General features: G+C 35.4%; 1 protein-coding gene across 1 annotated transcript in view; it reads right to left on the bottom strand.

The window, feature by feature from the left end:
* The window catches only part of LOC150090021 (protein fantom-like), a 234,503-nt gene that overhangs the window by 104,374 nt on the left and 114,064 nt on the right, over window positions 1-16,065 (bottom strand). The window contains exons 14-15 of the mRNA XM_090390151.1: window positions 15,360-15,499; window positions 3,445-3,551 (exon numbers count right to left, since the gene is read on the bottom strand). Coding sequence (XP_090246277.1) covers window positions 3,445-3,551; window positions 15,360-15,499 — 247 coding nt within the window. The remainder of the gene's footprint in view (window positions 1-3,444; window positions 3,552-15,359; window positions 15,500-16,065) is intronic.

Here is a 16,065-nt window from a genome sequence, read left to right on the forward strand (position 1 = left end):
GTTCATTTACCTACAAGAATACTGGACAATCCTAATCATACAGCCAATAAGCTTGATCTTTTTCTCACTAACAACCCTTTTAAGTACAAGGTCGAAGTGAGAGGTCCTTTAGGCACTTCAGATCACAACTTGGTGATTGTCTCTTCTCCAATGGAACCTTTATCTCATGGCTATTCCCAACCTCGTGTTGTTTGGCATTACAAGAATGCAAAATGGGATGACCTGCGAGACTTCTTTTCTTCTTTTCCATGGCCGGATTACTGTTTCAAAACTTCTGATGTCAACGTTTGCTCAGATCGTGTCAGTGAAATTATTCTTGCAGGAATGGAATTCTTTATCCCACACTCCACTTTAAAATCTCGTCCTTTATCTAAACCTTGGTTTTCCAATAAATGTGCTAAGGCTGTTCAAGAGAAGAATGTTGCACATCGTAATTGGCTTGTTTCTAATTCTTCAGTTTCATTTTCCTTTTCATTTCACTACCAGTCATCCATTATCTGATGAATGACTAGAAACATCAGCAAAAATTATGTCTACAGTCTACTTCTATGTTCATTACGGGAGCATTTGCTTGTGATGGTTTGTCGGAGGAGAGTGGATCAGGTAGGCCACTGACTATGAAACCAAACCATATTAAGTGTATGATACCTGGTGTACACAGAAACGGGTAGTACCACACACTTCTGTGTAGACCATGCACTATATTAAGGAGTTTACTCGTGCATGGGTTAATGCACACACATCATTTAAACTATTAAGGTAGTTTTAATGCATTTTAATTACATCGCATATTGTGACTACATTCATTAGTTGCCATAGTATTGCACCACCTCAAATAAGAAATGCTTATTGTTACTATTCTTGGCAGATACCTCCACTCACACAGGACTGTTCCAAGGCTTTTTGGCCTCTCTTTGGTGGGTGGGTGGGTGGGCGGGTAGGTACCCTGGTGTTGCAATAGTGACAATCCAGTTATGAAGTTTAACTCCACAATACGAGAGATGCCTAATGGTGTGCAATGGTTTAGTCTAAAGACATTTGTTGGCTAAAAACTCAGAGTATGAAGGAGTTTACTTATGCATGGGTTCCACTGAGAATAAGTAACAATAGTCTCTGGCATAGGTGAAGTGCTACTTATTCAAGGTAGTGCAACACCATGGCAACTTATTGTGAAGGTATTCACAATATAAAATATAATTAAAACAATGCATTAAAACTACCTTGGTAGTATAAATGATGTGTGCACATTAACCCATGTATAAATAAACTCCTTCATACTCTGAGGCTTCAGCCAACAAATGTATTATATTGTATTTATATTATTATTTATATTATTTATTATATTTATGACACCTCCCACTGATGAATTTTCTATGGTAGTTCTGTCTATTCTTAATAGACACAAGCCTGATGGTGGCTGTGTAGTAGACCCTCCCCTTGCTAATCTAACACTGAACGGACATCCAAGTTGAAACTCGACTAGGCCACACCACTGGCCCATTCTTTATGCTGAACACTGGTCTACTGAATGCTGAAGTTCCAGGTTCTGCCCTTATATAGAAGAAGTGCACTATGGCAATGGTAGCAGCAAATGACATACATATGAAGGAGGGAAGGGGTTCTTGATGAAAAGCTATCTCAGTGTACAGGTGACCCCCGCTTAACGCTGATAATTCGTTCTGGAAAAACAGAGCGCTAAGTGAATCCACGCTAAGCGAGCGCCGCATTCCCATAAGGTAACATATGTATTTGTGAGTTGCGGTCGGTGCCATAGAATATTTCCTAATCAATAATAAACGGTAGTGAAAAAATGCACAAATGTCGGTCAAAATATTTAATATTCAAATATTTGAACATATAAAATATTCTGCATTATACTTATATAATTATGTAGTAACTACTTACGTATCAAAATTAAACTTAAAATTCCAATTAAAATCATGAATTTAATTGATCTAAATTGATTTAATTTAATTGATGAATTTAATCATTAAAAATGTGTTGATTTTGAGTTGCACTTTGGCCCTCTTCCAAATAAACTAAAAGGGGTATTAATTTTAAATCCCCCGCGTTACCACCCAACAATAAAGTCAACCGATCCTTCGCCGCTTTGAAACCTGGCATATTTTTTTATTCTTTCAATATAAAACTTCTTTTAGGCATTCATTTCCACAAAAGTCCTGCTTCATCTATGTTAAAAACTTGTTGAGAAGTATAACACATAATACCCCTCTTCAATAATTTTAACAAGTTTTTTGAAAGTTTCGGCTCCTTCATCTGCACTTGCGGCTTCTCCCTGGATTTTAAATCTATTCAACCAGCCCTTACCAATTTTAAATGGATCCACATTTTTTTTTTTTTTTTAGGTGAGTTTTCTTCAGATCATCATACTGGCTAATATCTCTCTCTCTTTTATAATATTTAACTTAAATGAATTCTGCATTGGATATTATCTTCAATAAAATTAGTTAAAGTCTTTCCATTTCAATACTAATAGTCAGCTAGCCCTAGTTGCTTGCAGTGGAACAGCTATCTTTCCCGCTGCTAAAATTAATTCTTTATTTTTTTATAATTGTTCTTACAGTTAAACTTGCAAGTCCTAAATTATGGCACACATCCGCTTGTCGTTGACTGGAATTGATTCGCTTCAAAACGTCTAATTTAATTTTCAAATTCAGTATTTTTCTTACATTTATAGTCTTCGTACTGCGCCCAGACGTTGCTTTTTCATTCTTATTGGCCATTATTAACTCTTCAAAAATGCAACTGCGTTGATTGCATTAATTATGATACAATGTTCAAGTAAACTGTCCGTTACGCACGATGTCTAATACTGTACTGAGTGATGATTAGTCTTTGGATAAATGCAAATAATGCAAATATTACAAGCAATATACTTGATAATTTACTAAAATGTTGATCTCGGAACTACTTAAAAAGTCACTGTAATGCAATTAAATTAGCATGTGAGAAAATTTCATTGAGCGTGGGAAAATTTCTCAAGTCGGCCTGGAAAACGTTTTAATGCTGTTTTGCAATTCATTTTCAAGCTATCGACTCCATCAAATGAAACGATTTCGTTAAATATGCCAAAAGTGTAATCTGCAAAAGAGCGTTATAGTGATCTGTGACAGCATTATAGTCAGATACGGGTTATAATATAAGAACAGCGTTATAGCGAATCAGTGTAAAGCGAACCGCATTATAACGGGGGGCTGCTGTATATTAAATGTAATTTATCTTATTTTGTGCTAAATTTATTAATAAAGATGGCAGGAATGTCTTTACTAAATACTAAATAAATTTAGTAAATAATAAATCAATGTGAATAAGCAAAATCTAGTTTGCAAATGACAAACTGCAGGGTAATTTGTAAAAACAACAAACCCAACAAACAAATTTGTGAGAGATATCCATAAAGTTAAAACAGTTTTTTATACTCACTTCACTAAAAAATGACATTTTTTTTTCAAGATCTGCTAATTTCTCTTGCAGGTGAGAATGCTTTATTCTTAACTCAAGATTTTCTTCTTCAAGCTTTCTGAGCTTTTCTGACCAAAAAAAATAAAAACAAAGGATATATTAAAAGGATAAATAAAAACAAATACATATATATTCATATAGTGAAAAAAAAACATGAGAAATTTCTGAGTTACCCTGAGAGAGAGAGAGAGAGAGAGAGAGAGAGAGAGAGAGAGAGAGAGAGAGAGAGAGAGAGAGAGAGAGAGAGAGAGAGAGAGAGAGAGAGAGAGAGAGAGAGACATCAAGAAGGAGAAGAATGATGATATCCAGCTCAGGACCCTGGGTGTGCCAAGCCCATACTCACCAGATGTGAGCCCCTGGGGTTAAATATATAAATATGCATAATAATAAGAGAAAAATAATTACAAAACTGATAAAATAATTATGAAATTGACAAAATAAGGATGCTGCCACACAACTTGAAAACCCAGCCGCTCGTCAGGTGTCAATGGCCAGGATTGCAAGCAAAATAGCAACATTTTCTCCTCTCATTTTTCTACCTTCTTGTTTCCACTTTCTTGTTTTGCCAGTAATTAGAAGGGTGAGGAAAGTAGAAAAAGAAGTGAAAGAATATTGACAGAGGTTATGATGAATTAAGAAAATTATGGGCTGAATTGCCAAGCCAATATAAAGTGGGGGAACTGTAAAGTAAAATTAATACAACAAAATAATAATAAAATGCAAATAAAATGAAAATGGTATAGCTGTCAGCAGATATGGGGGGGAAACATTTTCAGTAAATAGTCTAATATCGGTAATGCAAAAATGCTTCATCTGATGTCAGCTGAAATAAATATTGATACATGATCAGGTATTTCAGATGCATACATACATACATATATATAAGCTAAAATAAAATATTTGCCAGCAGCAGGGCAAACCAGTAGAGCGAAAAGGAACTCAACCAAATAAAATAACAAAAATAACAATAACAGAAAAATATATATGGGGGATAAAGAAGAAGAGGGTAGTGTTGAAGTAACGTTCCTAAAATAATTTAGAAAAATGAGCCAATTAAAAGAAATTTAGTGGTGCCCCCTCGGAAGCACCTGTTTCCGAATTATGTGAAACCTCACTAAGGTGGAAACATAGACTAACAACATTATGTGACCAAATAAATTGAAAATAATAATTAATAAAATGAAATGAAATAAAATAAAATATACTGACCATTATGCCCCATCTTGACAGAGGACCACAAGGCCAATAATAGTCAGGGAATCATTGCATTTCAAACACTAAACAAATGCATGCAACAATGGAATGATACTAAGATCAGACCACCGATGAAATAGATTTGCACAGCAGTGGTCCTTATGCAGCAAAAAATAATAAAACAGAAAGCCTAGTACTCGCATGGCCAAACCACACCACTGACAAAACAATAGTTGAACTGAAAATATATAGAAACAAATTAGGCTATAGATGGGGGTACAAACGCAGCGTTAGCACACATCGTCACGCTAACCCCATGTAAATATAATCCAATTCATCCAAAATTAAATAGAGAGATAAAAAGTAATCAAAATATATTAAAAATAAATATTAAAATAAATAAGAAAAAATAGTAGAAAAGCATGGGCATAATGGTCAGTCTATTTTATTTTATTTCATTTTATTAATTATTATTTTCAATTTATTTGGTCACATAATGTTGTTAGTCTATGTTTCCAACTTAGTGAGATTTCACATAATTCGGAAATGGGTGCTTTCGAGGGGGCGCCGCTAAATTACTTTTAATTGGCTCAATTTTCTAAATTATTTTAGGAACGTTGATTCAACAACCCTCTTCTTCTTTATCCCCCCCCCATATATTTTTCTGTTATTGTTATTTTCGTTATTTTATTTGGTTGAGTTTCCTTTCGCTCTACTGGTTTGCCACGCTGCTGGCAAATATTTTATTTTAGCTTATTATAAGAACATGTAGCGGATTGTGCTTTTCTGCTGCCATTGATGTTGGCTTTTCTACTATTTTTTCTTATTTATTTTTAATATATTTTGATTACTTTTTATCTCTCTATTTAATTTTGGTTTAATTGGATTATATATATATATATATATACAAACTTAAATATATATATATATATATACACACTGAGTGATCACTGAATTATGACCACCCCTATGAAATCTGAATGCAACCTGTTGACCACATGAGGTACGAGAGTGTGGAATTAGTCAACCTACATAGCATAGACAAGGTGTCAGTAGGTAGTAAAATTCCGAGCGTGATGGATAAAAGGAAGGATTTATCGGACTTTGATAAAGGACAGATTGTGGGTGCTTGAAGAGCTGGTGCCTCGATTTCCCAAACAGCTGAACTGGGGGGGTGTTTGAGAGCCGCCGTAGTTAAAGTGTACCAGGACTGACATCAAAATGGTCAAACAACGACCTGACGGCAAAACTGCAAAGGTCAGCGAAAGGTTGATGTTAGAGGTGAGCACTGGGTCCGACGACTCGTACAGGAGAAGCTTTGTTATTGTTATTTTTGGGTTTTTAGGAGCATTAGCAACTAAGGCCATATTGCTCCAGGATATGTGATGGTCATTCCCTGACCTTTCCACATCCTCCGTATTTGGTAGTCATGGGCTTGAATCCCAGTCTATCAAGAAGCGTGTGCTATGCACTGCTGCTTCTGCCCACCTGGCTACGGAGGTGCCACAGGAGAAGCACTGTTAAAGAGTTGACTACCCAATACAACATCTGGCATGACCATGCGTTGCACGTTTGCATGTATGGGATATACTGGCAGACGACCCCTACAGCATCCTCTCCTAACCAAGGTTCATCTGCGTAAAAGACTCGCCTGGTGCAAAGAGCACACAAGTTGGACGTTAGAAGACTGGAAGAAGGTGTGCTGGTCAGATGAGTCACGTTATTTACTCCACACAGTGGATGGTCGTGTATGGATTTGGCGTCAACAACACGAGGCTCTTGATCCATCATGCATGGTATCAAAAGTGCAGGCTGGTGGAGGCGGCTGTACGGTGTGGGGCATGTTTCACTGGCAGGAATTTGGACCCCTGGTGCATGCAAAACAACATATTAATGGTCTCCACTATTGTCAACTGCTTGCTGGCTGTGTACACCCCGCTATGTTACACTTTTTCCCAAATGGCAATGGTGTCTTCCAAGATGACAATGCATCGACCCATCGGGCACTTGTTGTGCAGGAATGGTTTGAGGAACACAGTTCTGACTTCAAGCATATTGATTGGCCTCCAAACTCCCCCCGATATCAATCCCATAGAGCACTTGTGGGACACCATGGAAAGGCACGTCAGGGGTCTGGATACACCAATCACCTCCATACCTTCATTGCTAGCTGTATTACACACAGCTTGGTTGGCCATACCTCCCGAATGATTCCAACATCTTGTTGAATCAATGCCACGTTGGATAGCTGCTGTACTGATGGCAAAAGGAGGACCTACAAAGCTTGGTTGGTAGGTAGGTAGTATTAGGTAGATGGTCATAATTCAGTGATCACTCAGTGTGTGTGTATATATATATTTTGAAAACGAAATGCACAAGGCATAATGATTATGGGTTTTGATAATTAACTAAACAGTATCGGTGTAAATACACCATAGTTAACCCACAAATGTTAGCTACGTATGTAGCGTAGAGGGCATCATTTTAATTGTATCTCATATTGTGGTTGCCTTCACAATGAGATAACTGCTACTGCATTACTTCAAATAAACAACACTTCTCTAGTAGAGAAGACTACTGTTATTTATTTTCAGCAGTTTATGGGTTAACTATGGTGTATTTACACCGATACTATTTAGTTAATTATCAAAACCCATAAGGATTATATATGTTCCCCCATATCTGATGACAGCTGTACCAATTTTTATTTACAGTTCTTCAACATTCTATTGCCTATATATATATATATATATATGTGCAAATGGATTAGATAAATGTATGGGTAGGGGTGCTGACCTGACAGGTGTGGCAACAATGGAAAAATTAAAAGTTCTTGAAAAATAAAAGCAGAATACATAGCAAATTAATATAATTAATTTGGATAAAAATATATAAAAAATGGTACTTAACGTTGTATGTCCAGAGATTTTAACTATGTCATCATGGGCCAGCAGCCAAAACCAACAGATACACAGCAATAAGCAAGGTCTCTGTTTCTGTTATGATGTATACGTGGCTGGCAAGAAAAGCAAGCAGAAGTATACATCACAGCCGATCCGACAGAGACAAGACAGAAAAGGAAAAAAAACAAAACCAATATAATTCTAAATAAATAAAAAATAAAATGTAAAGCACAAAATTAATAAAATGCAAAAATATACTAAATTAAAACCAACTGATTACAGTTAAAGAAAAAGTGAAAGCAAACAGTCCTACATGAATTTAATGAAAAAGGGGTAATTTCAAAACGAAAGCAAATAGAAATAACCACTTACCGACAAACCAAGGGAAGCTAAAGCAACAAGGCTGTAACGGAGAACAAAGAAGTAAGCCGAAAGTTCCCAGCGAATTTATAACAGCTGAAATAACCCCGAGCATGTGTGTGTGGAGGGGGGGAGTCAGAATGGTCAGAGTGAACTGTACCCGTGTGACGGGGGAGGTTGGCAATTAAACAAATGAGGCAAATGAACCAGCAAAGGGGAGAAATCATGGCCAACAAAGTAGTGTAGAAAAGACACTAAACTTTACTTTAGAAGAAAAAAGAAGTGACAGAAAAATAGTATCTTGAATATTGCTTAATCTTCAAATAGGCCTCTGGTGTTGGGAATGTTCATGTTCACAATGACTGCAATCCTACACCAACCGTTATAAACTTTTATTAAATAAAATAAAATAAATTGGAGTTGTGTTGTATTAAGATAATAATAATAAAAATGAAATAAAATAAGTAAAATGAATAGTACAATTACACCGGATAAAACTGTTATCATCGACCGGGCACACAGATTTTGGGACCACAAGTGGCTTGAAAGCTTGCAAATTTGTTCCTCTGGTTCCAGTGCACATATGGAGAATACTGCCCATGCTTCTGTAGAAACATGGGTTGTGAACAGAGAGTCTACTGATATTTAAGGATATACTGAACATTAAGCTTCACTATTGAAAAATGAGGCTGAAGCCTTTGAAAGCTTCAGTATTTTATTGCTTTTATCTGGTGTTTTATCTTCATTGTTTTATTTTATTTTATTGTATTTTATATTTTGATTGTACAGATAAGTATCTTATTTTATGTTGTATCAGGTGTAATTGTACTATTCATTTTACTTATTGTATTTCATTATTATTATTATCTTAATACAACACAACTATAATTTATTTTATTTTATTTAATAAAAGTTTATAATGGCTGGTGTAGGATCATGCAGCCATTGATATTCAAGTCCAGGTCTAAGTAATTAGCTGAATAGTCATTATTATTTGTTCTCTCCAGAGTAAGTTCTAGAGGATAAATTCCAGAAAAATCCTGTATAAATGTAGGGTAGTTGATAACTACTCTACCTTATTACAGACATCTGTAAATTTAAATTAAAATCCAACATCAATCTGGCCAGCTAAGACAATAATACTACCATAATTTTTAAATATACAAATTTGTAATATTTGGCTGGACAATTTCAACATTAATGGTTGCATTAATAAATCTACCGACCTACTTCCTAAAAACTAAAACTAAACTTGAACATTATATCCCGATTCAGATATGATAAACCTTTTGGACTCAGAGTCTGTAATTACAAACATCTAGCAAATTTAATCTTGAACCCATTTCCAATGGATGTATTTGCCATCAGGCCAAATTCAAACAGTTTATTGGTACACATTTTGGCCATAACAGGCAACTTAGACATTATACCTGACCAGGAACTCAGAAGCATCATGTCTTATGGCTTCAAATATAGGCCATACTTTAAAATCAGCTTTAAATCTTTCAAGAACAGTTATACCATGATCTGCTTAACTTCTGTTTTAAGCTTTCTTAAAATCATAACATCCCCATTGAAGCCTTCCAACTATGGATTAATTCAGTACTAACTATGATGCTACAGCATTATAAGTTATCTTTGCCACATGTACAACCATCAGCAGGATTAAAATTACTTTTTTCCACATTAAAATAACAATTGGCAGACCCACAAACATTTTATCATCACCTCTGTTGATAAAGCCTCCTGCAATTATGCTATAATCTGTAAAGCCTTTTATTTCCAAACATTAAATGCAGAATTAAATTACAATGCCACCTACAAGTCCATCACTAACAACAGCAGTACATTACAAAGAATGTTAATTGCTTTCAGCAAGAAACTAAAAATCAGCTTTAATAATTACAAATTTCCTTATATTTACTTCTTTTGTAAAATAATAACAGGAGTTTACCTCAATATAGTACGCAGAACACTTCTGTATGATACTCTCCAGAAATTAAAATGAAAAAATCGAAAACTTACATTAGAGTAAAAAACAAATAATTAAAAACCAATTTAACACAATTTAAACACAATTAAAAAAATTTTTTTTTTTTTTAATTGTGTAAAATTGATTTGAATTGTGTTAAATTGGTTTTTAATTATTTGTTTTTTACTCTAATCTAAGTTTTCGATTTTTTCATTTTAATTTCTGGAGAGTATCATACGGAAGTGTTCTACGTACTATATTGAGGTAAACTCCTCTTCTTATTTTACAAATATTAATATCAACGTAGAATGTATTGAGTATTACAGCTTTGATTCATACTACCTAATTTATATTTACTTCATACCCAAGTTCCTCAAAATCCCCACAGACTTCAGGTTCATCACTTCCTGCAACCTGGCAAAATTTTAGAAAGGTTACTTAAACCTATCATGGACATTCTTCATGATAGTAGAATAATTAATAATAATATTCCCGTTATTAATGCACTAAATACAATATGTTCAAACTTTTGACTTCAATAGTCTATTTACCAGCATAGACCTAACCAACTTAAAATCGGTCTTGAATGAAATTTATAATAACTACAAATGTATTATTAGTTGTAATTCAGTTTATTGGAACAACCTCATAAATCTCTCCGTTTCCAATAATTACATCATTTCTGATGGCAAATCTGTATACTTGCAAATCAAAGGTTCCCCTATGGGTAGCCCTATAGCTAGTTAGCTAGCTGTGTCTTAGCTAACCTATATCTATACTGGTCTGAGACCTCTCTATCCTCAGACATAAAGCTTTACAGATATATTGATGACTTGTTAGTATTCAACTACCCTACAATTATACAGGACTTTGCTGGTATTTACCCTTCAGAACTTACTCTGGAAAAAACATATAATAATGACCTTTTAGCCAATTACTTAGACCTGGATATCAATATCAACAGCTCTGATAGTCACAATCAACATATATAATAAAAGTGATGCTTTTAACTTTAACGTAGTCAATTTTACCCACTGGCACTCTAACATCTCTAAAAAAGTGAATGCTAACATAATACTCTCCCAATGCATCAGAATTGCCGCAATATGCAATAACAACAGTCTCTTTTCAGACAATATCAAACTACTCTATAATAAATTGCTATGCAATAGTTTCCCTGCAGGTTTCCTCTACTATTATTTCAAAAAAGCAATACATATTATGAAATTCAAAAAACTTATAGACAAGAACACTGATATAAACAATGTAATGGCAGTTTGATTTCTTATTACTTTCGGGTCTGTACATAATGTATAGTCATATACCCCCTAGCCTCTGTCGTGTCTCATGGTGTAGAAAGCTTGTGTCCACGGATTGGCTATCCACAGGGGTATTGTGTTTTTGTCATCTCCTGTTTACTATTTTGTTGAAGTTCTTATTTTTATTTCAATTTTCTTTCTTTTTATACTTTTTATATTTCTTCAATAACAATACCAATACTGACTTAAACACATGAGGCATTTGTCCAGTCATCCATCCAGGGACTGACTTTGGTATGGATTTCACAACCCCAGACAGCCCGAGCACAACTATATTCCCCTTCTTTCATTTACTTTTTGCTGTCCAAAATTACCGTATTTCCCCATGTATAAGACGCACCTTAATTTTGGAGCCCGAAATTTAAAAAAAAATGTATTACATAAAGTTATTGAACTCAAGTTTTATTCATCATAAAATTCATACAACTCCTCATCACTGTCAAAACTCCCATCCATTAGCTTGTCCTCATCTGTGTCTGATGACGAATCACTGTCTTCATATATTGCCTCGTCCTCAGTTCCATCTATGGCATTTGAAATGCCACACTTCTTAAATGACTTGATATTATCCCAGGATCTTTTCACCCAGGTACAAACTTCTCCTATAGTTGGTTTCTTCACTCTTCCTTCTGGTGTCAAATTGTCCCCAGAAGACTTCATCCATTGGTTCCATTCATCTCTCATGGCAGCTTTGAAGGGTTTGTTAATGCTGACATCAAGTGGTTGGAGCTGGGATGTCAAGCCTCCAGGTATGACGGCAAGTTTTGTTTTTTGCTCTGCAGCAAACTTCTTTGTTTTTTGTTATGTGTGCCCTGAACTGATCAAGCACCAATAGGGCAGGTTTGCATAAAAGCCCACCTGGTCTCCTGCTCCAAACTTTCTCAAACCAGATCTTCATCCCATCCTGATCCATCCAACCCTTGTCATGAATGTGGACAATCACTCCTCGAGGAATGTCTTCTTTTGGCATTGTTTTGTGTTTGAAAATCAGCATAGGAGGCAGCTTGGTTCCGTCAGCACAACAAGCTAGAACAACTGTATAATGGCTCTTTTCATGTCCACTTGTCTTCACAGTTACAGTTTTCAACCCCTTCTTATCAACAGTTCTGTTACTTGGAACATCAAATTGAAGGGGGACTTCGTCCATATTTGCAATCTGTCCCAACTGAAACTGATGTGTCTTCCGACATTGAATGACAAAACGATGAAATTCAAGGACCTTCTGGCTCAATACTGACTTGTCCAAAAGATGCTTTCAGGCATCTTTTGGGCAAATCTGGTGCGTGTACGCATACTTAGTCCATTCCATTTCATGAACCTGAAGCACCAATTGTGTCCTCCTTTGAAATCAGTAACTTCTTTTTCATCAGCAGTTCTTCTTTCCTCATGCTGAATCATCTTTATGGACACAGGAATTCCAATTGCCCTTTGTTTTTTTTTAAATCAGGCCATTTTGCTGACTTGCCTCTCATGGCCTTCTTCTGCCGTGGCGTTTTCAGTAGGGTTTCTTCTTCCCGTAGCCAGTCTCGGATTGTTTTCTCAGTTGGAGAAAACAATCCGAGACCAAACTCATGTTCAGCAGCATGATTTCCATTCACTTTTGCAAACTGGATCACTTTTAACTTGAATTCAGCACTGTACGAAAATCTTTTCTGAGCCATTTCTGGGCAGAACGTGGCAAAACGTAACCTAATATACCGGTAACAAGTGCGAAACAATGAGCGCAAAGACAACAAGTGCGAAAAAGCGGGAAATGCAAGTAAAAAAAATCTGCAACCACTGTATAAGACGCACCCAGTTTTTAGACCCCAAATTTTTCGAAAAAGGGTGCGTCTTATACATGGGGAAATACAGTACATCTTATTTCTCGTGCGCTATTAGGCTGGCCGAAAGCAATATCGAGATACTATTCTTCTGCTATCGCTTCTTTTATCATCTTAAACAAAGTTTAGCGTCTTTTAAAAAAATACCTTCGATCCTCCCTATGCTGACACATTTGCCTCATTTGTTTAACTGCTTTCCCGTCACATGGGCACAGGTCACCTTAACCAATTCACCCCCCCCCCCTCACTTGGGGATACTTCAGTGGAACTATTGGCCACTTCTTTAGTCTCCGATACAACCCTGTGTTCACTTACATTCAGCTATTTTCACCAACTCCTGTCTGGTCCAACAGTAAGTAGTCAAAATTTGACTTTATTCTTTCATCTTAAGATTACACTTTCTTTACTTTGTTTAATTCTCAAACGGGATACATTTCTTTTTATATTTCTTCAATAACAATACCAATACTGACTTAAACATAAGGCATTTGTCCAGTCATCCATCCAGGGACTGACTTTGGTACCGGTTTCGCAACTCCGGACAGACCGAGCACAACTATATTCCCCTTCTTTCATTTACTTTTTGCTGCCTTGCCTTCACTCAAACTTTTATTCAATTTTCTTAAACAGAATTGTTAATATTATTTTAGCATTTTATCTTTATTTATTTATTTTTGAGTTATATTCTTCTTTTTATTCCTTCCTTTTGGTCTCTGTCGGGTTGGCTATGATATATACACTTTGTGCGTGTACATCATAACAGAAACAGATGCCTTGCTTATTGCTCTTGCTCCTACCGTTTTTAGCTGCCAAACCCAGATGACATAGTTAAAGTCCTGGGACCTACAACATTTTTAGGTACCATTTTTATTATTATTTTTATTTTTTGTGTTAATCTTAGTTTCATTTAATTTCAGGTAGTCTACTTTTACCTTACAGGAATTCTCAATTTATTCCAGTGTAATTACACTTTACAGGTCAGCTCCACTACCCAATATACATTTGTCTATATATATACAAGTTCAGCAATATATCTATAGCTATACTAACTACAGAATACAACACTGTGAATAGGAAAATCATGGAAGACCTCTTCATATTACACTATAAATCACTTTACCCTTATGGGCTAAAAAATAAGTTTAATGTCAGGAACTTCATCTACAATGACACCAAGCAATTCACTTCTTATATGGTACTAAAGCTTAGTAAAAATATATACAGTATCACAATAAAAATTTTACTGCAGTGAGACAAGAATGCAGCAGTTACAGCAGAGCCAGTCCAAAAGCCTTAATAACTTTGTAACACTGTTCACCAAATGAGATAATGATCCTATTAACATTAAATTTATTCATAACACTCTATTTGCACTAAAACACAGCAAACTAAAAGACCTTAAAAAGATCTGTCTACAATATTCACTCAAAAGCTTGCATCTAAAGCTCAATATAGAAGACATAATAAAATTTAAAATAAGATACCGAAGCCCCGAAAATAAAGAAAAAGAATATTGTATAATAAAATATCAGAATTGCATATTCTGCCATGTCAATCTAAAAGATATTGATATTGCCCATTGACAAAATTAAAATAAAGATTAGACGTAGGTATGTATGGACTGGCTATATGCAATTACAAAAACACAGTAGCAGACCTTAATAAAATTTAATTCCCTTGTTTCTGCAGAGAAGCCACATATAAAGAATTTATAGATCCACAACACAAGCACATAATTACGGGCAACCTTAATATAATTGAGGATGATACAGTGAGAGAAATTATGAAAAAAGAAATGAAATTCAGACCTAATACCATATTAATCTAAATAACATACAAAGATCCATTAGAATGGATCTACTATAGTTTCCATACAAAACGGCCTACAAATACAATACACCCATGGAAGCATTTCAAAGGTGGATTAATACCACTTCAAATTACACTATGGCAAATGTCAGAAACATTATGCAGTACCAATATATAATTACAAACAATGCAATCTGAAAATTTTATATAAAATAGAATAAAAAGGTTTTAAGGCTAAAAGCCTCAGACTACAGAAAATTTACTAATTTAACAAGTTAGTGCATAGCATCAATTTAGTTCATAGTAAATCACCTAAGTAGGTGAAGTGGCATCATTTTTGTTATATCTCATATTGTGAATGCTTTCATGAGTTGTCCTGATATTGCACTACCTTGAATAAGCAATGCTTCACCAGTAGAAAAATCTAATCCTAACTTACTGTAATCTTAAGAAAAAATAAATTATTCAGCAGAGGATATATAAATATAAAGCTCACCCCTTTCTGCTGTCAGTTGTTCCAAAAGAGTAGTTTTATCATTCACACCTGATTTTACTGATGCTTCTAACCGAGATATCTGCTCTTTCAAAGCATTTTCTCTGATATGATAATGTTGTTCAATTTCAGAATTAAAGGCACTAAAAATTAAAAAAACAATCGTAAGAATACACATTATGATTTACAAGCATGCAGTGCTTGTAACTGGAACTGAAAATATATTAAAATTCTTACTTAGAGAAACAAAATGAAAATTAAAACTACTATTTCAGACTTGACATTTCTCTGCTCACATAATACACTGATAAGCCAAAACATTATGACAAGCGAGTCATTATGCAAATCAAATCAACTGCTTTGGACCTACGGCGCAGATTGGGACACTGTATAAAAAACACCTGATACTGAGCTCCATTAATCAGTCTTACTCTTGTTCTTCTGATGGGAAAGGCAGTGGACTTAAGCGAGTTTGACAAAGGCCAAATTGTAATGGCCAGATGACTGGGTCAGAGCATATCAGAAATGGCACGGCGGGTGCTCACGGTCAGCCATGGTTAGTACCTACCGAAAGTGGTCCGAGGAGAGGAAACCAACGAACCGCAGGCAAGGTATTGGAAGACCATGGCTCATCGATGCTTGAGGTGAGCGAAGACTCTCCAGGATGGTACGTGGCAACAGAAGGGTGACTGTGGAGCAACTTGCCAGT

The sequence above is a fragment of the Mastigoproctus giganteus genome, chromosome 2, assembly GCF_048544385.1.
Source record: "Mastigoproctus giganteus isolate SK-2022 chromosome 2, ASM4854438v1, whole genome shotgun sequence".
NCBI classification, from domain to species: Eukaryota; Metazoa; Arthropoda; class Arachnida; order Uropygi; family Thelyphonidae; genus Mastigoproctus; species Mastigoproctus giganteus.